Source organism: Ambystoma mexicanum, chromosome 2q (genome assembly GCF_040938575.1).
Source record: "Ambystoma mexicanum isolate Mex_15411 chromosome 2q, UKY_AmexF1_1, whole genome shotgun sequence".
Lineage (NCBI taxonomy): Eukaryota > Metazoa > Chordata > Amphibia > Caudata > Ambystomatidae > Ambystoma > Ambystoma mexicanum.
In genome coordinates this window covers 118,366,243-118,390,799 of record NC_090924.1, presented here as the reverse complement: position 1 = coordinate 118,390,799, position 24,557 = coordinate 118,366,243, and the positions used below count along the sequence as shown (strand labels likewise).

The following is a 24,557-nucleotide window of genomic DNA, read 5'->3' as shown; positions in this document are numbered from 1 at the left end:
TGATAAGAACAATGGCATCACTACTACTGTGAAATCAGTTGCTACACTTCAGCTGTAACCTCACAGTGCCTGCGGCTTCAGCCAGCAAAGGGCAGACTTCCAGCTGCGGCGACAGAACCGAATCAAAGACGTGACAGGCTTTCCGAATGCCTTTCTTATGTCATAGCTTTCTTGGACGCTGTGCAGCCATTAACTGGTGAGAAACTGTCTACAGTGGTATGTTTCCTGTATGCACCGCTGGAGTTTAACACACGAGAGCAAGCCTCAGAATGTGATTGCCTTTTTCAAAGCACAACATGAAAACGTGTTCTGGATGCATCTTGTTAAACTGCTGAAAATAGTTTTCTGCAGGGCATTAGAATCTGCATATTAAGTTGTTTTGTATCCAAACAAGATGGGTATTACCCAAATTGTTAGAACACAATTGTTCGAATGCCCGAATTGACCAAATTCCATGGGTCCGAATTGACCTTTGCACAATTGACCGTATATTATATATATTGGTTTTATATATATATATATACATATATATATAAAATGGGTTTGGGTGGGGGGTTTTGCATCTTTGGGTGGGGGATTGCAGGGGCATGTCCCCTCCCGCATATATGTAACAATTGACCTTCAAAATTTGGTCAATTGTAGTGATTTGTAACAGCAACTGTAAGATCTCCTACATTATAATCAGAAGCCAGGTATTCAGGGGATGAGAGTGTATGGCCATGCATTATAAGGAATGAAATATCAAGCACCCTATGTAAAAAGGATATCGCAAGTCACTGAGAGGTTCTGTGACCTCATAGAGGAGCTTGGCCGGCGGGGGGGTTCTTCATCGATATCATAATAATGGTTTTCAAGACCTTTAACAGCACTGCAGGGGGTCATGCATTTGGGATCTCATAAGTTGACACTGTCCCAGTGTTGGTTTTGTTTTCCTGTTAGCCAACATGTGTATCCAGTGGAATATGTAGCAATAGAAGCTGGAATCTTTTGTTTTTGATGGATTGTTGAAAAAAATAAAAGATAATGATACAAAATGTCTTGTATTCATTTTTTCCTCCTTAACATTAGGAAGGGGCGCTTTGAGTTGTTGTCATTAGATAGCAAGTAAGGTGATTTTGCTCAGGTCAATGTTTGGGCAGCACACAGTCCCATTATTTATGGAAAGTATTCGGTTCAGTGATGGCCCTGTCAGCCCTCAGCACAGGTAGGCCTTTACCTTACCCACTAGCCTGTGTGTGGGTTGAGGTGAAAAGGATGATCTGAATGGCACTTGGAAGTGCATAGGCCGCTTGGCAGCCGATGGGGCTGAGGAGGCCACAGGAGACCTGAATGTACAGAGAACATGAAGTAAAGCTTGACCAGAGGTGAAGGTCCACATAGCTGTGCCCTAACATGACAATGTGTGTGGCTGTCCTATGATTGCTTCCTACTCTGCACACTACCAGGCATGATGCTTGACTGCTGCTGGTAGGGGATAGGAGCTTCAGAAAGACAGAGAGGCTGGATGTGATATGTGAGTGTCAGCAGTGCCTAGATACAGTGCCCCCTAACAATTCTTGACTTTCTACCCCGCAGCTCGAGTTACTGGAGGCCAAGCTACTGGCAGAACTGCCTGATGGAGCGCGCGTGGTCACGGGGCGCTTCCCGCTCCCAACCTGGGCCCCGAGCTGCATTTTGGGGGACGGTGCGGACAGAGCCTGGGCGTATGATGTCCAGAGTGTCCGGCAAGCTGGGCTGAGCCACCCAGAGGGGAAAGCAGCGTGAAACCTTCCTGCCAAGGAAAAGGAAATTCAGTAGCAAGGCTTTAATATAACGCAAAGCTTCCTGGTTCATATCAAGATATGTGTTTTTAGAGTGCATATGTATTCGTTTTAATGTTTGACTAAGAACAACAACCAGTTTCTGACTCTGTGCTGCGAGTTCCCTTTGGACTGGTTGCTGGGACAGGACCGTATGTGCTTTATGGTGCATGACTGTCACAGAGACTCAGGCCAGCGACAGCCTGGTGTATTTATTGCAGTACTCTAAGGGCCTAAGTCACAGAAGCGTTTTATAATGGCAAAACCCCAATGGAAAACGCTCTGTGAATAAGGGCCGAAGTGTGTTTGTGTACACTCCAACAGGGATGGAAGCACATCAATGTGTGACCACGACTTTACCTTTGCACCACTGCTTAGGAAAGTCACCTGTTATTCTATGGTCGTATGTATTATGTGATTGCCGCAGCAATATCATAGTTGTTACATGACACTTTATGTACATGGAAAAACATTTTCCGCTCTAACTTTGCACACATTCAAGAAAATTGAGCAAATTTAACAAAACAAAGTGTGGTCGTATAAGAGCAGACGTTGCAAATGGGATAAGATGTCACGCACATGTTCCTGTTGAACAAGAAGGTCTTCGTGTTTTTCGCATGAACCTTTCTAATGTACCCTCCTATCTCTGGTGTTACTCGACAATGTACTAGACATTGCCATCAATGGAAATACTCTGCTTTACAAGCAGGGTTTATTACCTCTCTTCTGATCAGCACCCCATAAGATACACCAGAAATGACTACACATGCACCCCCACTCCTACAAACACATTCCCTCACCCCCAACCAAATTGTCTCTCTCATTTTTCCTTCCGGTGGTTTCCTACCATGTCCTTTCTGTTCCTCTCACCTCTGCTCCTCCTGCCTCTACAAACCACAGTTCCTCTCACCTCTGCTCCTCCTGCCTCTACAGACCACAGATCCTCTAACCTCTGCTCCTCCTGCCACTACAGACCACAGTTTCTCTCACCACTGCTCATCCTGCCTCTACAGACCACAGTTCCTCTCACCACTGTTCCTCCTGCCACTACAGACCACAGTTCCTCTCACCTCTGCTCATCCTGCCTCTACATACCACCGTTCCTCTCACCTCTGCTCCTCCTGCCTCTACAGACCACAGTTTCTCTCACCACTGCTCATCCTGCCTCTACAGACCACAGTTCCTCTCACATCTGCTCATCCCGCCTCTACATACCACAGGTCCTCTCACCTCTGCTCCTCCTGCCTCTACAGACCACAGTTCTTCTCACTTCTGCTCATCCTGCCTCTACAGACCACAGTTCCTCTCACCTCTGCTCCCCCTGCCTCTATAGTCCACAGTTCCTCTCACCACTGCTCCTCCTGCCTCTACAGTCCACAGTTCCTCTCACCACTGCTCCTCCTGCCTCTACAGACCACAGTTCCTCTCACCACTGCTCCTCCTGCCTCTACAGTCCACAGTTGCTCTCACCTCTGCTCCTCCTGCCTCTACAATCCACAGTTCCTCTAACCTCTGCTCCTCCTGCCTCTACAGACCACAGTTCCTCTCACCTCTGCTCCTCCTGCCTCTACAGACCACAGTACCTCTCACCTCTGCTCATCCCGCCTCTACAGACCACAGTTCCTCTCACCTCTGCTCCTCCCGCCTCTACAGTCCACAGTTCCTCTCACCACTGCTCCTCCCGCCTCTACAGACCACAGTTCCTCTCACCTCTGCTCCTCCTGCCTCTACAGACCACAGTACCTCTCACCTCTGCTCCTCCCGCCTCTACAGACCAACGTTCCTCTCACCACTGCTCCTCCTGCCTCTACAGACCACAGTACCTCTCACCTCTTCTCCTCCTGCCTCTACAGACCACAGTTCCTCTCACCTCTGCTCCTCCTGCCTCTACAGACCACAGTACCTCTCACCTCTGCTCCTCCTGCCTCTACAGACCAACGTTCCTCTCACCTCTGCTCATCCTGCCTCTACAGACCACAGTTCCTCTCACCTCTTCTCCTCTTGCCTCTACAGTCCACAGTTCCTCTCACCTCTGCTCCTCCTGCCTCTACAATCCACAGTTCCTCTAACCTCTGCTCCTCCTGCCTCTACAGACCACAGTTCCTATATCCTCTGCTCCCCCTGCCTCTACAGACCACAGTACCTCTCACCTCTTCTCCTCCTGCCTCTACAGACCACAGTTCCTCTCACCTCTGCTCCTCCTGCCTCTACAGACCACAGTACCTTTCACCTCTGCTCCTCCTGCCTCTACAGACCAAAGTTCCTCTCACCTCTGCTCATCCTGCCTCAACAGACCACAGTTCCTCTCAACTCTGCTCCTCCTGCATCTACAGACCACAGTTCCTCTCACTTCTGCCCATCCTGCCTCTACAGAACACAGTTCCTCTCACCTCTGCTCATCCTGCCTCTACAATCCACAGTTCCTCTAACCTCTGCTCCTCCTGCCTCTACAGACCACAGTTCCTCTAACCTCTGCTCCTCCTGCCTCTACAGACCACAGTTCCTCTCAACTCTGCTCCTCCTGCCTCTACAGTCCACAGTTCCTCTAACCTCTGCTCCTCCTGCCTCTACAATCCACAGTTCCTCTAACCTCTGCTCCTCCTGCCTCTACAGACCACAGTTCATCTAACCTCTGCTCCTCCTGCCTCTACAGACCACAGTTCCTCTCAACTCTGCTTCTCTTGCCTCTACAGACCACAGTTCCTCTCACTTCTGCAAATCCTGCATCTACAGACCACAGTTCCTCTCACTTCTGCCCATCCTGCCTCTACAGACCACAGTTCCTCTCACCTCTGCTCATCCTGCCTCTACAATCCACAGTTCCTCTAACCTCTGCTCCTCCTGCCTCTACAGACCACAATTCCTCTAACCTCTGCTCTTCCTGCCTCTGCAGACCACAGTTCCTCTAACCTCTGCTCCTCCTGCCTCTACAGACCACAGTTCCTCTAACCTCTGCTCCTCCTGCCTCCTCTTGTATTTCGGGGATTCGCACATTGACATTTTGTTTTTAAATTATAGCATTTCTGTTTTTCAAGGTGGAATTTCTGATTTGTTTTCAAATGGTAGAATAGAATTTCCTTTTATTCATGGAAGAATGTTCCACTTGGAATGGAAAAACTTACTTTTTTCATTCTACTTTTTGAAAGGTAACATTTAGTTTTTATGGAAGAATTTCTGTTTTCATTTTAAAATGGTAGAATGTATGTACAAAGACAGCATATTTAAATTGAAAAATTCACCTTTTTCATGGAACAATTTCTATTTTTGTTTTAAAATGACAGAATTTCTGTTATTCAGAATGGAAGAATCTCCATCTTTCATTGAATAGTTTCCATGTATAAATGGATGACATTTTTTAAAATGGGGAAAATGTTTCAAAAGGAAGTCATTTAATCCCCCATATAGATTATGTTAAACAAGATACTTTTTAAAAGGAAGTTGAGCTACAACTAATCAACATTTAAATGCAATGTTAAGGTAAACTCCGTCTGAAGAAGAAATGTCACAAAAATAAACAAGTACATCCAACTACAAATCAAACCGAGACACATACTACAGCAGGCCTTCACTGTGCAATAAACCTGCATCTGCTTGCCCAGGCAGGCAAGAGAAGGCTGTAGGGAGTTATCCATAACTGGGACTACACGCGATAATGCAGCATCCTTGAATTCCTGAGTTTCCGCTCGTCACAGGGATTCTAAAAACTCAGCATCCGTAGTCTGAGCAAGCGCCTTACACTCCCTCTGGAATAAGCATGCCCTTTGCTTGTCCAGGCAGCGATGGGAAGGCTATATGGAGTTATCCAGAACAGGGACTACACGCAAAAAAAATGCAGCATCCTTGAATTCCTGAGCTTCCAAGATAGTCTTGGGTCCTCATCATAGGGATTCTAAAAACTCGGCATCCGTAGTCTGAGGAATCTACTTACACTCCCTCTGGAATAAACATACCCTTTGTTTGGCCAAGCAGCGAAGGGAAGGCTGTATGGAGTTATCCAAAACAGGGACTACACGCGAAAATGCAGCATCGTTGGATCCCTGAGCTTCCGAGATAGTCTTGGATTCTTGTGTCCCGGTCATAGGGATTCTAAAAACTCAGTATCCGTAGTCTGAGGAAGCGTCTTTCACTCCCTCTGTAATAAACATACCCTTTGCTTGCCCAGGCAGGGAAGGGAACGATGCATTGAGTTATCCATAAGAGGGACTACAGCTGAAGCTGTACCATCCTTGGATTCCTGAGCTTCTGAGACAGTCTTGGATTCTTGAATCCTCGTCATGGGAATTCTAAAAATTCAGCATCCACAGGCTGAGGTAGTATCTTATTTGCAACCACATTGGCAGACTGTTGTGGTTTTGATCAAAGGGTCAGAAGGTTACTTCTCATCCACTGTGTGTCCTCACAATGCAAGGACTCTAGACCATGTTACTGCTGTACTGCTGGAGTACAAAGTGCCAAAAGGAAAGGGGAGATTTAGTGGACACCATTGACATAGAGGAACTCCATGGCGAGAAGTCTCTGTCATTAGTTGGCGTCAAGCTTTTGATGCCTACTTTCTTTACTCATTTAGCAAAGAAGTTCTTGACATCGATAACTTAGGCAGCGAGTTGCTCATTTTGTTGGACTTCAGCTCTCTCACACCTGATGTGTGTATACATCTCAGTCTTTAGTTTCTGCACAAAAAAATAAGTGAAAAGATTCTGATTTCCTCTGTGGTGCAAATGAATAGTGTGTCTTGGAAGATAGCTTTCTACCTTCCACCGAGAAGTGGCCGCCCTCTGTAAGGAACTCATGGTGGCAACAGGAAAGACAGACACAAGTGATCACAGGTCAAGAGTGTTTATTGAACTTTATAATGGGTGAGATAAACATCTAATCTAAACCTAAATCTAAGATGACAGCAAGCTATGACCATCAAATAATAATAAGGTAGACCTAGTGACGTCTTGTCAAATAAAAAGGGCCTATACTAAAATAAACTATTGCCATTCTTACCGCTAAGCTACAGAAAGAGTGTGGGATGATGTACACCAGAAAAGACAGAAGTGTTCACAAAATGATAAGTCAGGATGGTCTCCCTTCCCCCATGTTTTAAGCATAGGACAAAGCAGGACTTCTGAGCACAGCACACCTCCTGGGCCTCTCCAGCAAGAGCTTCACTTTTCCATCAAATGATATCAGGACCTTCTGGGGCCAAGTCTCTTGTGCCAACGTCTTTTGCCATAGAAGACCTGCTGGGCCAAAATAACAAACAAACAAAAGTTCCTTTGGTGATCTTGAACCGCGGGCGATTGCACTTCGCCCCTTGGATCTCTCTTTGACGGTCTCGACCCTTCTTGCAACTTGGGCCTCACTCTGTCGGGTTCACTACAGCCTTTCACTCTTAACACAATCTTCTCGGGTGTATCCGATCTTAGCAGACATCCCTCAACTGGGTTCACATTTGCCGATTTCACAGTTCACTTTATTTTATCACATTCAGGATTTACTTTCTTAGCTTTTCCCCTTGGCTTCCCTCCGTCGGGTTCACTTAGTCATTGGTAACACAGTTCATACATGTCTAAACACAGTTCATGTTTTGCTTCATATTTTCCGAAAGCGTGGTTCCTTTTCTCTAACTTTCTTTCAGCAATCGGTCAGAGACTTTCCGTTGTACAGAGGATTTTATGTGACATCTGTAGGACCACTCTGACCCTCATGCCACCCTCTCCTAGGGTCTTCTGGGACTTGCAGTTTCACCACAAAACAAAGGGGCCAGCCACAGTCCTTTAAATGAGCATTCCTGCAGTGCCTGATCACTCTGAAGCTGGCCCTTCTTTCGAATGTCCTACGGGGGTAGGATGGGGAAAAGGTGTTACAGGGAATGGGGTACCGCGTCTCGGCTGTCGGTGTCCCACTTTCACTCCGCGAAGACCCCCCATCAAGGTGATCCTCACCCACTGATCCACACCCAGGAACTGTATTCAATAGCGATGGCTGTGTCCTGGCCACCTAGACGACAGATCTCTGGGAACTAGCGGGTGAGACACCTTCAGGTTTCTCACACCGAAAATCGTCCTGCTCTCTTAGCCGGGCTTCAGAATAATTTGCCTGCCTTCATTCGAGCACAAGGCGCCACCACCTTTGCATGTGTTGCCGTATACATGCTTACCACACTCAATCTCAGAGGAACCTCTTCCGTTTGTACCTCAGAAAGAGATGGGAGACCTCAAGACTAGGCTTTCCTTACCTCTGTCAGCCAGCATATCAAACTCTCTTCTGTGGTCTTGTTAATAAAGCTTGACCGCACCGTGTAGGATTCTATATCACAATTGGACACAGTACCTGTGCAAGTAACGTGCGCTTTATGAGAGATTCCTGAATACTGTGGTGATAATGCATGCTCTCACAATTGGGAAATATGTCAATACGCAAATTGCTAAAACAGCAAGCATTGACAAAGCCAGTAGTTTTGGCTTTGTATAGGCATGTGCCAACTGTTGCCATCATATCCCTTGGAACTCACACCATTTTGAAGGGGTTGTGAAATTGGACAAAGAAGTGAAAAAATCCCTTTGCTCACTTGCTTTAGAGTCATGGCACCCCCTGCTCTCCCTCTACCTCTAGGGAGATGCACTTCACAGCACTAGGTGCAATGCACACTCTTGCTATACACCTTCCTTGGTGTGCAAATCCTTTTGGCACGCACTACTTTGCACGAAGAGGGATACATAATATGGAACCTATTCACCTCTCTACCATGTACAGAAGTGCCAGTCTGGTGGAGGAAAGCTAGGCACTGTGGCATGGGCAGGCAACGGCATCTGGGTCCCCTTGCCCAGTTGGATGTTTCACCACTTTTTCTTGCCATTTATTCATGGGGGCCAGTCCCCCGTCCGTTCACATCCCCACTACCCTAAAAGTCACCAACATAGGTCCCCCTAACCTGCCTACTGAATAAATGCTACAAAAAATGTGGCAAAATGGCCAATCGGTAAATGCAGTGAAACAGCTGCAATGAGGAGGGCGTGTTTGCAGGCGGTTCTAGGCGGTTTTGCTGAAGTAAAGTACCTCGTAATTTACTTTGCCAAAATTACTTCAATTACTTCACCCCCCTGGCCCTCATATCTTCCTTGCCACTACCATCCACACTCCCCAACGCCCTATGCCCCATAACCCTAAAAAAACATATACAAAATGACTTCCCCATGAAGTAATGTTGTCGAAGAAAATTACAATGCAGTACAGCAAAGCCAGCAAAGCAACAATGTACGTTGCAGGCAACCTGTGTCTGTCCAGATGTTTTGGCCTACAATTCCCAGCCCCAGGAACAAGTTGTAGCAAGAATGGCATTGAGGCCGGATTGGAAGTCTCCACCCACCATCATGTCCCTTTGGCCCACACGCCCCTGGGAACCCTTGGCTGTGAACAGAAACTGAAACATTGATGTCTTGTCAAATGCTAATCTCTTGCCTTCTACTGATGTCTGGGTGATTTCCCTCATGACCTCCATATATTCGAACCGTTTTCTGTGTATGTTAGTTAAATCCCTCGGTGATAAGTTGTATGTTTTATGAGATGGCATTCTTGTATTTATCGCACACATATTTATCACAGAAAATAGTTTGATATTATATTTTATAGTATATCCATTGTCTATGTATGCAGTGTTCTGTTTGTGTTTCCACATTTGTGAAAGTAATTCTTTTTTTGGCAGATGCCAATATGGTGAGAGCACTTTCCTGGAATCCCTCAGCTTGCGTAGTGAAGGCTACGGGGGTTTGGGGATAAGTGGGAAGAGGGGGGCGATTCTCAAGAATTCGACCACTCCTCCCCTAGTAATATGTTTTGCACTAAGCAGCCTGCTTTCGCTGGACTTCCTGTAGTGAGGTTTCAGTCGCCAGGGTCCGTTCAACCCTTGGCCTCTGAAGGGTGTTCACTGGAAATGCTAGAGGATCAGCCTCGTTATCCTCTGAGCTATCGTCTCGGGAGGATAGCTCAGCGGCAACGTGCTCGCCTTGTAAGCAAGACACCACAGTTTTGATTCCTGGGTCCGCGCTTGCATCCAGCGCATTCTGTTTATATCTGCAAACGAGAGTGCACTTTACCCGCTGGAGACAAACACAACCATGTACCCCATATAGGTTGCTCCTGACAAATATAGATGATCCAAAGTAGACGTGAAACCCTCTCCCCTACTGAGACTGTGCTTAACTGCCTCCATGTATAAACTATTGGTCAATGGGTCACAGGGGTTCTAATCCCTCTTATTTTAAGATAAGACATATATTTAAATGCACACAGTTATTAGTGAACAATAACTGACTGTTGGGTTTTGTATTGTGGTCAATAAAGTATGGTTTTAAAACCCTGGAGTCAATTACTTTTTTGTGTGGCTGGTACAAACAGAACCAGTTCCAGAATTGAGTGTTTAAAATTCCTGCTGCAGATCAGGGTGGCCTGGGACGCTTCCCTGTGAAAGGAAATACAGATGTGTGAGGTTGGCCTGTGGTGCTGAGTTTACAGGGAGGGCCTTCTCGTTGGTAAATGAATGATTGATCGTAACAAGGACAGAGTAACACCGTGGTCTCATGGAAGATGAAGTGAGTCCTGCCTCCTTGCAAAGTATCAATTAGGGAACACACGCAGGCGGAAGCAGGTACCGATGAGCTTGAAGAAGGACAGGTTTGATACTTGCTCCAGAAATGGGAGCACTTTAGAAACAGCCGAAGTAGGCCTGGAGCCTCCCTCCTTCGGGTACATGTCTTTATAACAAAATATTTTATAACAAACGTTTTTATGGAGAATACACTTTTTGGGGGGGGGGGGGGGCTGAGGAGGGGATAGACGCCCAAACCCCTGTTTCCAACCAAGAAAAACCCACCCCAACCGTTCCCCAAACATATGTAACCCTTTACCCCACCCCTTAGAGCATACTCCGTAACATTTTTCGTTATAAAAAATTCTAGATATGTTATATTCTTTATGGAATATTCGATATTAAGACTGCATAGCCCCTCCTTCTTCCTCAGCATCTTCAGGCTTGCTTTTGCCCAAGCACTGGGATCATTTTCACTACTTCTTCACCAATGGAACAGGACCTGGCCAAAGGACTATGTCTCCCCTACCAGTGCAGTTGTCAAAGAGGTGTTCAACACTATACCTTTCCACAGAGAGAATGGTGTAATGAATTTGGCTGCTGGAGTCTATTATGAATTGTCTACGTCTCTGTCATTTTTCCACTAAATGGGTTTTAAAAAGCATATGCCTTGTTTCTTTCCCAGTTACGGAATGCCCCATTATATGCTCCAAAGATTAATAAACCATGTTGAATCATTGTACACTCATGGCCCTCCGCCAAGTCACTTTTGGAATTCTCCTCCAACTCAATTCCTTTAACTTGAGAACGGGCTAGGTATGGCAAAAGAACCGCATGCCCAATCGGGTGGGGCAGATCAGACCAGGCCCCTGTTCTGATAGGTCAGCGACGCACTCCAACTCGATATCGTCACATTGGGAGCCTTGGTTGTGCACAATGTATGTAAGTAGTGGTTTTGCGATTACGGACCGCATTTTCTGCCATCACAACAGCAGATTAGGGATCTCGGCTCAGCCCGACTATGAGGCCATTACCAGTTTGGCTATCAACATGGCCTTTCCAAAAAATTATAATATTGAAACTGTGTGCATGGAGACACTTTTGAATTTGAAGACAAACCAGTGCGCCCCCGGGTTCTCACAGAATCGAAGTCCTTAGTATGAAGCAAGGGTGTTCCTAGGCCTGGAAAAGATCCAGGGCTATGCTAATTTTGGGACTGTCGGGACTGGTGGCTAGCAAGCCTTTTTGGTTGTAACCCCTCAGCTTCTATCCGGGGCTACAACCAAAAGACCTGGGGCTATAGCCCCCTCAGGCCCCCCAGCAACGCCTCTGGTATCAAGCTAATTTTCTTCTTGCTATCGTCCCAGAACTTTTTGATTGTCGTGCATGGCCACCCTATATCATATGAAGTGCCTGTCCTATGCTCTCGCTACCACTGAGAAGGTTTCCTTTTGTCAAAAACTCTTGTGTTTTGATGGAGTCAGGTGACCTCTTGCTGCTGAATGCATATTGAAGATGTGTTGGTGTTCCTCCAGGCAATGCCCCATCCTTTTTCCAGGATGGATCTGCCTACGTCCTTTTGCCATCCTCCAAATACTTCTAGTTAGTACTTTTTTCAGCCTGAGTGATTAATGCATACAAAATAGAGACTTCACTACACCCTTTATCGCCAGGAGACCTGACGGATTGTCAACTTTCTAATTGCTGCTGTCTTGTTAATGTGATAGGAAGCCGAATGTCTGAGGTATAGATGATGTAATCTCTTGGTTTCTTGGAAGCTTTGCAGCTGTCAAAAGATCTGATGGATCAATGTTTAACTAAATTGACAGGATGAGAGCGATCATCATCTATTTCTGGAATGTTCCTGCCCCCCTGTAGTCCAGTATTTCCAAGTATAGGTTGAAGGAAAGGTTGTCAGGCTTATTTTAGCAGGTACACTCAGGTTTCTTGAACTATTTGAGGGACAGAATTCCAATAGAGTGACTTGGACTTTTGAGCTCTTCTTAGTTATACCCTCCCCACCCCCCAGGTATCCGGGTGCCATGCGATGGTCAGGTTCCGACCACTGTTTGTCCAATGTCTTACTGCAACGTTTACACATCATTCTAGGTTGAGACACTTGACAGTGTAAAGTAACATTAGGACAGGCTAACCAACCTTGGGCTCTGGACATTTGGGGGAGTTTCCAAGCGAATCCTGCTGGTTTATTATTTCAAAAAAAGCTCCTGGACCTCTGCTGGAATTTTAAACAAGTCGCTGTTAGTGAGCTTCAGTGGAAGGGCTTGAACTAAATAGAGTAGTCTTGGGACTGCTTTTATTTTATTTGCTGCTATCTTCTCAATCCACAGTATGCCGTGTTGCCAATTGATCAGATCTTTCATAATAGCACCTTCCTTTATCCCTTTGGGCGTCTGGACACCCACATAACTAATCGTTTTGAAGGTTACTTGTAGGGCGTACATATCTTCAGATTGTCTCTGAATGAGATGGGGACTGTCAAATGAAGCATCTTGAATTCCTGAACATTTACCTTAAAGCCAGGGACCAAAGGAAGGTCCCTCAATTTCTTTGTTATGCAGGTGCATGATATCGGGGCATCCAATAGATGAACTAACGCTAATTCTCCCAGCATAGGGTACTGCGGAGAGGAATGCGAAAGAAAGGGTTAAAAGTGGGCATCCCTGCCGGGTGACTTGCGATGGTTTGAAAGGATAGGAAAGATCCACCTCCATGCAAATCCTAGACATTGTAGCTGCAAAGCTGGCAAAGATCCAGTTCTGGAAGCCCTCACCGAAACCCATCTACTCCAGGGTGCCAGCACAGAACCTCTTTCCCACCCAGCCAAAAGATATCTCTGCATGTAAAGACAATGGGACTCATTTGGAGTTGGCCGAACTGGTAAAAACGTGCCGGTATTCATGGATGCCAGCACTTTACCGGACTGGACGACTACGGGTTTTCCGGTGGGGCACCTGGATTACCTCCAGCTAAGAGTTGAAGGTAAGCCAGGTGCCCTACCGACAAAAAAAGCTCTCATTACCAGCCCCATGCTTCTGCCTTCTCTCTTCCTCTCCCCTGCTGACCGCCCGGATACCGACAGGCTCAGAATGAGGCCCAATGTAATTGCAACTGCTGCTCTGAAATGTGGTGTCTTGCCCAGTGCATGGATGGATTTCCAGATGTCGCTGAAGGTTTGTCTCTATAGGAAACATCATGCAAGGTCAAGCGGGACCTCATGATGCAATAACACCTCTGAGCTAGCACCGTAGAGAAAAGTGTGTGTCTAAAGGTGGCCAAATGCCATTACCTTGTCCAAAAATAGCCGATCTTGTGGCCTCTCCCACCGAGGCCAGAGTCTGAACTGTGGAAAGTAAGAAATGAAAGAGTCTATTCAGTAGCTTTAGTGGTAGTAGTAGGCCAATCGTCTGTATTCAGATGGGGTGAATCTATCCGAGCTAGGCATTTTGTTATTTTTAGAGATTTCATTGCGAATTCGATTTTTTCTTTCGAAAAAGGGCTGCTAGCTACTTGCCAAGATCCAGGGGTATAGCTGTGCAGAGGGGTGCATTGATCTTTCTAAATAGGCCCTGTTTGGGTTCATCATCGAATCACCTTGCGCCATTTGCATCCCTAATACAGTTGATATAGTCCTTGTTGTGGTCAGCCGTGAAGCAATGAGCGAGGATATGGGCTGCATTTCTGCCCTTTTCTTAGTGAAGCCATTTAGCGCCCAGTAAAGCGAGTTTCACTTTATTTCTAATGACAACATAAAGATGCCCTTTAGCTGTGATTGGTTTTCTATACAGATTTTGGGAGTGGAGTTTTTATGATCTTTTTCCCGGTCTTGCATTTGTTCTAATTTTTCTTTCTTGGGGATTTATCATTTCTTTAGGCTGGGCCATTTATTGTGCCCTTGCGGTGTCGATGAATGCATCCCACCAGCACCCTCCATTTTCAGTTGAAAGCATTCGCCTCTCCACTGCATCCCTAAAGTGAGTTTACCACATTGCTTGTGAAAGCCTGCAGTTCCCCATTTTAGCCTGGATAGAGTCAAGCGACTTGGTTTGGGCTGCGATTTCAAATTGTCAACTGTCCTATCTCTATTTCTGAAAGATATTCCAATGTTTGTTTACAAATGAAGAAGTAATTGATGCCCATGCACGCCATGTGGGCATTGTGAGTAAAATGTATAATCGGGAGAGGTGGCATGAGGGTCCCTCTAAGAGACCCTTTTCCTCCATGGCCTTACGTAGCTGACATGATGCCAGTGGAGGTGAGTAGTAGGCTGATGTATATTTGTCCAAGCCCAGGTCCCATTTGTTATTAAAGTCCCCCTCAAGGATCAGAACCCCCTTTGCAGTCTCACATATGTTGGGCATCAGTCTTTTCAAGAATGTATCCTGCATGCTGTTGTAAGCATTGATCATTCCATACATGTATTTTGTTTCTGCTCTAATCCCTCTTATTTGTCCACATTTCCTAGTGTATTTTTTGTTGTTGCTATTGAATTAGCTGTTTACACAACTGTACAATATTAATTCATACAAAAATAAATATCACAAGCTAAAAACAAAATGTACACTTCTGACTTAGGTAGCCATACCAAAAGAGAAGCAGAGGACTGGTCAAAATACAAAATATATAACAAAAGGAAAAGAACAGATAAAATTCATATTAAACAGTTGCTTTTCATGAATTTCCTAGTTTTTCACTCGATAAGGTGCAAATACAGCTTCGAGGAAATGTACCACTGCAATACAAATTGAGATACGATTTGAAGAGAAAAAGAGCTGCCTTATGTCATTTTCATCTAAAGTGTGATAGATCATATAGTATTTAAACAGATGCCATTCTCTAACTCCCCTCCGTGCTGGACATTTCAACATGATATGTCGTATGGACTCCTCCTGATTATCATTTTCACAAACCTATACAAATTCAATGTGCTGCTGATTAATTGCCGTTTTATCAAGACCGCTCTCGTTGGCCAACAATTACATCTGAACCGTATAAAAGCTGACCTGAACGAAACAGATGGATGTAAGGTCAGGTACGGGTCACACATTCCAAGCTTTTTCCCTAGGAATGGATTGGCTCTAAAATCTTTGTATTTACAACATTGATCCCATGTGTTAATCCAATCATGTGAGTATACCTTTTCTTTTGCTCACTGTGGATTTTCTAGAAGGACCTTCAGAGTAAAGTCAGCAGCTGCCATTATGCCATATATTGTATTTCTCCATTCGATAACGGCGCCATGACTTGATGTAAGGATATATTCAGAAAGAGACTGGAGCAATGTTCTAGAACAGTCAGCAAGAATGCACTTTCTGAACAGAGCGCACCGACGCCATTGGAAGATAGAATTTAATGAAGTCAGGCCCAACTCGTATCGTATAAGAGCCATCGGTACACTTTGTGGAAGATTCAATAGCTTCCTCCAAAATCTACCTTCTAGTGTTTGCAAGTTTAAATGGGGTGTACTAAACCACGTTTCCAACCCATACAGCAAAATAGGGACTGTGTTTTGGCTATAGTAAGTAATGGCCGATTTGAACGAAATTTTGCCATGTTTGCGAATTAGGATCTTAGTTTGCGAGATGGCTGTTGTTAGTCTTACCTCCAAGGTTTGTAAGTGCACTCTGTTGAGAATCTGATTGTCAATTTGCATACCTAGATAGACATACAATTCCACAACTTCCAGCTCAGCATTCTGCAATTGCCAACTCATTTTACTCCTTCTTCGAGATGTGGCATTGCAAATCATAACTTTAGATTTTTTTAATGTTAACTGTTAGCTGGTTTTTCACAATATACCTCGACAGGTTATGTAGCCAGTTTTGTAGACCCATTGGCGTTTTTGACATGACCACAAAATCATCAGCGTAAAGAAGGGCTATTATTTTTTTCTGTCCCAATTTTGGAGCATCTGAGATGACATTGTCAAATGTATCTGGCATGTCAGATAAATAAAAGTTGAAGAGGGCTGAGGCCAGTATACACCCCTGCTTCTGCCCTCTGGTGGTGTCAACTGGGGCAAAAAGCATTCCCTTCATATTTAGCCTGACTTGTAGTGATGTGTCTCTATGCAATTCACTTACAATATCAACAATTGTTTCCGGGCAAGCTTCTTTCTGAAGTTTGTTAACCAATATCTGCCTTGAGATCGAATCAAAAGCTTAATGGAAGTCAATATATGCTAAGTATAGAGGTTGTTTTGTTAAATGGCACTGATGTTTGATGGCGCATAACGTTGTCAAGTTAACCACTGTTCCCATGCCAGCTATAAACCCGGCTTGGTAGGAGTCACACTTCCGAAAACTCATGGTCCATGCATTAAAGTCTCGGAGGACAAAGCGTGCAAAGATTTTACCTGCTACATCCAGTAGCAAAATAGGTCTATAATTTTCAGCACTTGCCCTGTGGCCCTTTTTGTAGGTAGGGATGACCACAGCTTTATACCATGAGGACGGAATAGATCTCTTTTTTATGACATTGGAAAATATGTTGAACAAAATTTTGGCCCATAACAGTGGATGGGCCTTCAGCATATGGATACTTAGGCCGTCGGGCCCTGGTGCCGGCGATTTGCTTGATTTTCTGATAAAGGCCTCGATGTCCTCGAGTGATATGTTCAGGCTCCATGGTGAGTGCGCTGTCGGTGATGTCTGTATCGATGGCCATCGGGAGTTGTCATGCAGAGCTCGAAAATAGGCTGTCCATTGAAGTTCTGTCACGTCATTTATTTGCACATTCATCTGCGATGTTCCAACAGCCTGATTGTTGATTGACCATACACTTGCCGTATTTTTGGAAGCAATGGCTCGTAAGAGACTTTCACTGTCTTGCTGGTGCTTGATGGCCTGGCGACCGCATGTCCAGTTTCTATATTTACATTTAGCTGTCTTCAGGGCTATTAATCGTTCTGAAGGAGTTAGATTCTTGATAGCCTTTTTGTACCGCTGTAATTCAGCTTTCCTTTCGTTCTGGGCTAGGTCAAAGCAATGAGCTTTGATTGATACCTTATGCACATTGTGCTTGTTTTCGGACCCAAAGAATATGAGAGCGGTAGTATAGAGAGTATCTCCATATGTCATTTCATTATTTAACAGTATTTCATTTAGCTGGGCGAGTTTATACTCATTCCATTTGAAACGGTGTCAGGTAATATTATCCCCACCAAAAATATCGCCGTACATATGGTCGTCGGGAATGGCCATAGGCGATATTTTTGGTGGGGATAATTTATGGGGTAAATGGATGGGAGGCTTGCGGTGGTGTCCCCGCTCCCTTTTAAAATATATGGGGGCTGCGGGGGTGTCCCCCGCAGGTTCCATGGGGTAATATCGCCGCAAAAATATGGCAAAATTTTTGTATGCCGATATTTTTTCGGCGATATTATCACATGGAACCTTTGAAACGAATGCCAGCGTTATTTATGCTGATCTCTGAGGAATAGTGATCTCTTTTTTCATCGGTCTTTATTGTCTCCCAATGCCACTGCAGTGTCAACATGTTGTGCTCACTATTTACCTGATCAAGAATTTCGAACTTCTACGCTAGATTATATAGTTCTTTGTCTACATAATCAAAGTCGATGTTGCTCTTCAGAGGGCCTCTAGACCATGTAGGTCGAGGCGGAAGGTCAACAGGTAGCGAGCCATTGGCCATCACAAAACCTCTCTCCTTCATCAGCGAGGACCATCTAGTTTGGCTTTCCGTTGTTTTTGATGCGCTGTTTAAACATCTTAAATTTAAGACACCAATGATTATTGTGTTGTTAATCAAGGGATCACCAGCGATTATATCTAAAAGAGATCGCAAGTCCTGAAAGAAACTCTTGTCAGGGATGCCTGCCGCGTTTCTGTATAAATTAACCAAGGCAATTGTGTGATGCTGATGTTGGATTTTAACCAACTGCATAAAATTGTTGGGCACTTTCTATGCTTGTATGGTGTACCCTGAGCTTATTTTTACCACAACCATAAGCCCAGAGGTCGGCCGTCCTTTTGTAGCAGCAATCGCCTTCAGGAACACGATATCATGATCATCCCAGCTTGGTTTATGTAGCATCCACGTTTCCTGAAAGGCAATTATGTCGAACTCATTGATTCGGTTCTGGTTTGGGCTAGTAAGGTGTACATTTCCGCAGGTGTTCCAACTTGTCAATTTGGTTATTTCAGGCTGATGCTGCACGGTGTGAACAAGACATAGTTATGCTCGACATGTATTTGTCGGTTGCTTAGGGACTTGCTTTTGGCAGGCACATCCACATTTTCCAATACATTCAGTAGAGGGGTCAGGATTTTGTGAATTTGCGACCTCCTGTGAAATTAAGAAGCCTAGCTTGAAGAGCTCTGCTTTAGCAAGCCATATGGTGCTTAATGCAACCCCTGACGGGATCCAAAGTCTCACCATCGCTGCATCATATAAGTCTGGACATTCTACTTGAGCTATGTCGATCGACGTGATGTCCTCCAGCCTTGATATATCTGCGAATATGCTTAAGATGTTTGACCGGCTCAATGTATATTGGCTGAACGGAGCCGCCCGACACCTCATAATCAGAGTGTGGTGCATTGGGTTAGACCCCCCGCTCTTGTTGGTGTTATTCTTCTTTAACCGTTTCACTGCTGGTATTACAGAGTCTTGTATCCTTACATGGCGCAAGTTCTTCTGTTCTGCTAGAACAGCCACTCGTTCATTTGTCACTACACACTGATTTCCAACGTTACTATGGTGGCACAAACATTCTTTAGTTGCCAATACTGGGCCTATATCTACAGGCAAATCTTCGATGGTATTGGGTGTCGGGTTTGGAACCTGAGAGAGTTGCGAGGCCATGTAAGAATCTACGGCATCTCTAATCTCTTTTCGACGCATTTCAAGATCTTGCATCTCAACTGTCTTGTCACTAAACGTTTTCGTATTCTTTTCCTGAGCACCTTTATGCATGGTGGTTGAGTCCGCAGATGCATGATCTTTGTCTCTTTGAGTTGTGATTTCGATCAACAAATATCCAACGGCTGGTACAGGACTGGGATTGTTTTCCCTGCCATTTCTTCAAGCTTTTTTTCCTTTTGTAAGTTTTCTTCACCACTGCCATGCTGGCATTTTGTGTTTCCTTTGCAAAGCAACGATTTTTTTTAATAATGTGTTTTGAGGAAGACTTACCAGATAAGCCTACTGTTTTTATGTTTTTACGCTTCTTGGTCTGTGTTTTTCCCAAAATCTTCCCTCGAGTGTTATTGTTTAGCTGGAGTGCAGTATGATCTATATGGAACATATCATACGTCTGTTGAGTTTATTTACCATCGTTGTAAAATCCTCCCTAACAGTACAGCTACCCCAGCTTTCCTGGTACCTGAGGAATCATGGAGCTGCTGAGGTACATTTTTGTTGGACATTACTTTCTAGTCTTACGCTAACAAACGAGTCTCTTGAAGATAAGAAACATCTAAAGTGAAGTTCTCCAGAGTTATTACAGTGTAAGGCGTGCACATTCTGGTTGCCATGTATAACAAATGGTGAATCAAGTTAGTGAGTTGCATCCCCCTCAGTAAGGGTCTTCGATGACTATTGGGATCAAATATGGAATTACTGTCTTTTTCAATGTGTGTGACTTTATGCTCCTTCACTTCCCCCATTGAGTTCCCCCAAAAATCCCCACCTGCGTTAAAGATGCAAGAGCATCAGGATCTGGCTTGAAGGGTAGCCATCGGCCCCAGTCTGGACAAAGAAACCCGTCAGACCATATTGTGACACCTCCCCCACTTCAATCAGGCAACAGTCAGGCAACAGTCAGGCATGAGGCGCCATAAGCACATGCTCCACTCAAGCTTGCTGTGGATCAGTAACACTTCACAAGGGATGGCTGCATTGAGTTTAACTGTTGGGAGGTTAATTTGTACCCCACATAGATAAAGGATGAATATATTTCACTCAAGTGCATATGCCAAGTGAGAACATAAACAACGAAAATGTCAAGCTGCCGCTTTCTGCAGGCCTATCTAACTCAAAATCATTCAACCCAACCAAAAACAGTGAACAAAAGAATGGCACGTCCCTGACCCCATGACCAAAACAGGATGCATTCAGGGTCTCTGGACTCAGACCGTAAAGAGGTGAAGACGGTCATTGGCCTTTCGAGGCCTGTTGCTTACCAACGGGCCTCGCCTTTTGCCCTCTGTGCAAACTCTGTTTCCATGCTATCAGTTGGTAGTTCTGTCCTTTCAATGCTTCTCTTCCTGTTGTGTTGTACTTCCGTTGCTGGATCCAGGCATGATTAGGCTTCCAGCGGTGTAAGATGTCTCTCTTTTTTCTAGTGCAAGGAGATGGGGGAACATTCACATTATATGGTTTTCCCCTACCTTGGAACATCTGCTAGACCTTTCATACTTCAGCATCCCTGCAGAGTCAGCATGCACAGGTCCTAGGACAATTGGATAAGTGAACTTTAAAGGTGTAGCTATTCAATTGATTTGCTTCTGCCAGAACCAGCTCTTTTATTTTGTAGTCAGGAATCTTCAACAAGATACCTCTGATCCACTCTGTATATGCTGTCCCGTCTCAGTTGAATTGTGGAATTATCTTGCGGAGTGGCACCAAACAGGCCCATCGCATAGTTTTCCGAGTTCACATCATGCATTCCATCCCAGCTGCTTTGGCAGCGGACTGATTGGGTAGTTGGTAGATTCATGCAGTTTATTTAGTCACTTTAGCCATCAATGCTTGATCTTCAGCAATGGTTGATGTGGCAGTTTATGTTCAAATCCTATCAGTTGGCAAAGGCTTCTATGTCTTTTTATATAGCTGCCACCTCAGGTTTCAGCTGTGGCGCAAGGCTCTGAAGACCTCTTTGAAAGTCCTCATTAATATCCGACCACAGCAGGTTGAGGCCAGACACAAGAACACGCTTGGTCAAGGAAGCTGAATGCGTCCAAGTGGTGACTCCAGGAAGGCTTTAGCAGAACGTGTTTTCGCGGCCAACCTAGGGGTTGGCCAGGGTTGGGTAAATCAACTGATGCAGACTCATAGCCAGTGTGCCAACTTATATTCATATTTCGTACCCTGAGTCAGGGCCTTTCTGCTTGGAGTGATCAGAGAAATGGAAAAGGGTGTTTCTGCTGCTGTGATGGGTGGCTCCTCCACAGCCAAGGCCAAGCTAAGTACACCATTCCTCCCAGTGACCCTGTCCTGATCAGTGTCTGTGGAAAATCCATTGCCTTGGGTGTAACCTGTGTAACAGGCTCCTATTCTGAGCGCACATCTGGCTAGTGTAGATCAAGGGAGAGTGGGGCCACCTAGATAGCAGTACTGAGCCGCTCACAAGATGATTGTCCCATGCCTTGTTCAGGAAAGCCTTATTCACACACTGTAGTCATCTGCTAACCACACACCAAAGGTACAGCACAACCTCAATAGCCACCTGCCAACACTAAGTGATAGACGGTGCTGTTCAGGGGCAAGTCCCTCCACTCCTCATGATCCTCCTGGAATTTAGGACTGCACCGTTTCTGGACTGGTTGGGGACATCCTGGATACACGGTCAATGCTAAGCCATTAGCGTGGTACATCCCATGGTGGGATTTCTCAATGTGTTGCTGTGTTTGCAGTGCCCATGACATTCCCTGGGACTTGTCTGCAGAGATCTGTGTAACCTTCACTCCAGCTTTCAGCGAGTACTAGTAGCAACACAGCCTCCTCCTGCCTTCACTGGGTGGTGACCGGCCCACTCCAGTCCTGCCCGTTCGCCTCCATGTTTTAAAGTATGCTATTTGCCACATTAAACTGCAAGTCCATGGAGAGCCAACCCAGAACTACAAGTCCATCTTGTGTAGGTTCTCAAGCACTCAGTGTCATTTTATTTATAGGAACTTAACTTTTGTTCCATCTGTTGTGCTCTGAAGCAGGTTTTGAGAGGTGGACATTCATCTATATTTCTGAAATACAATCATTGAAGCAGGGCCTCCCACGCAGACTTACGCTTACGCTCGCCCAGTAGTGAGCTGGGCGCGAATAACGCTGCACCATCTTTTATTGACCTGTTCATATAGTTAGATACAACTCTCCGAAGTTACACAGAAGATCGTTGAATCGCTTTCTGCCAATATTACAGCCACATCCCTGGCCACCAGGAACCATTTGAATGTCCAGCGTTTTTCTGGTGGAATACATTCAAGGCTGTGAACTGTGCAACAGCAGCTTATTGAACTAATTTGGCACTGCGAGCCGTCCGAGGCTCTTGCCATTTCGAATTGTCTACGCGCTTCCTGGAGGAGGCGTGTCCTTAACTGCACGTGACTTCATCACGTGTCGACTTGCATCTTTAAAGCCCGGAGGCTGCCGGCTGCTCAGTGCAAGCGTTTTTCTGGTGGAATACATTCAAGGCTGTGAACTGTGCAACAGCAGCCTATTGAACTAATTTGGCACTGCGAGCCGTCCGAGGCTCTTGCCATTTCAAATTGTCTACGCGCTTCCTGGAGGAGGCGTGTCCTTAACTGCACGTTGTTAGGAAAGATTTCATAATTGTAGGTAATTTTCCTTCCATGTGGCAACCCCTAAACTTTTTGCTGTTGTTTTTCACCTTGTTCTTGACTTTACCAGAGAAGTGCAGCCTTCTGCCGCACTCCTCTGGGCTTTCGCTCCTTTCTTACGGGGAAACTGACATGCCCTTAAGACAGTCAGTACCGGGGAACGCTGTTTCCCGTAGTTTCTTTTATCATGTTGCGGCTTTAGTGCAACATGACACAAGAGGGCACTGTAAGCTAAGTTACAGCTCTCTTGGGTCTCTAGCCTTCTACGGGCCCTAGATACTCTTTTAGGATGGTATTTGATCGGTGCAAGTCATTCAGGGACTGGAATGGTGGCAGCGATCGTTTTGTTTATTTTGAGCTCCTTTTGGCGTTCTGAGCACGTTTTTCGCACTGAACCCAAAATGGTGGCCTGGCTCCCAAAATGGCCAGACCACGAGGCTCCTTTGTCCTGTCCACTGACCGTCTTGCTCCCTTCACCTTCCCCAGGTCGGGCGACCCGGGGCCTTCCTTATTTGGGCATGTACTTTCCCGCGAAACCTGGTTGCTTTCGCGGGCTTCTACATGTCGTTTGTGTGCCTCCAGGGTGTGGGCTGGGATGTCTGGTCCCAATACACATCCTGGGTGCCAGAGAGTCTAGGGTGGTGTGAATGCCTGGGACCACCGTGGTCCGTGATTGGTCCACGTATGGTATGTGTGTTGATGAGCGGATCTCCCATTGGCTCCCCTCCGTTTTGGCGCGAAGGGAACCATGGATAAGAGGAGGCTGGAAACACCACTACCATGTCGATCTCCTGAGTTCTCACGAACGAAGGAATACAGGAGCCAAGTATCCTGCAACCAAGAGGCTGGACCGAGGAATCGCTGGTGACCCGCTGAAGGACTCCTCCTTTGCACTGCTGTCGTCCTGTGAAACCCTTTCCTCCTTTGATCGAACCAGAAGGCCTGTACTGGTGCTTCGACCTTTGGAATAGCAGGAACAGCTATTCCCGGCGACTTCATCATCTCCTGCCAAGTAAGCCTTCGGAAGTGTCTCTGGGCCATCCAGTTGACTGACCAGCTTACAAGGGAGTCCTGCTCTGTAACCGCCGCCAGGTTGTGTTGTATCTCGAGTCCTTGTCACTCTCCCACGCTTCGTGCACTTGGCGTTCCCAGGTCTGAAGGGAGGAGTGTACATTTGGCTCAGATACACACGGCCGCTCCGTTGTCCTGCTGCGGCAACAAACTGTGCAGGTTTCTTCGATTGGGACGTCTTTTTGCTCTACACGACGACGAGGCATTCCCGACTCTTCTGAACCTGCCAGCTGCTGAAACTAACGTGGAGAAGCCTGGGTCTGCTTGCTTCGGGGACCGGTGAGTAGTATAGCTAGGATCTGGTCGCCCTCCTGCAGTAGCCCATTGCTTTTCCCCGCTGTGTAAAAACCGCACCCTTTTGTCCGTATTCGCGCTCTGCTTCTACTCGCTGTGGAGGCTGTGCTTGAGTCGCAGAACCTGTTCTTCTTCTGTGTGCACTATACTGAACTGCCTGACTTCCTCCGAAGAGCTTCTCCTTTTGCCCGTTGGCACCGGCGTGTGCAGGTACTTTGAGCACAAGGCTCCACTCTTCGCAGGGCTCGGACTTCCATCTAGCTAGGTGCCTCTGAAGGCGAA

The 24,557-nt window shown here is 45.8% G+C and overlaps 1 protein-coding gene across 6 annotated transcripts in view; it reads left to right on the top strand.

Annotated features, from left to right (window-relative positions):
- The window catches only part of ANTKMT (adenine nucleotide translocase lysine methyltransferase), a 603,385-nt gene that overhangs the window by 277,861 nt on the left and 300,967 nt on the right, over positions 1–24,557 (top strand). For 4 of the 6 annotated variants that reach the window (XM_069647007.1, XM_069647011.1, XM_069647008.1 and 1 more), the window contains exon 6: positions 1,576–10,150. The exons of the other annotated variants lie outside the window; for them this stretch is intronic. In XM_069647007.1, the coding sequence (XP_069503108.1) occupies positions 1,576–1,764 (189 nt within the window). In that variant the 3' untranslated portion in view covers positions 1,765–10,150. Of the gene's footprint in view, positions 1–1,575; positions 10,151–24,557 lie in introns of those variants that run through there. 6 annotated transcript variants of the gene reach the window in all.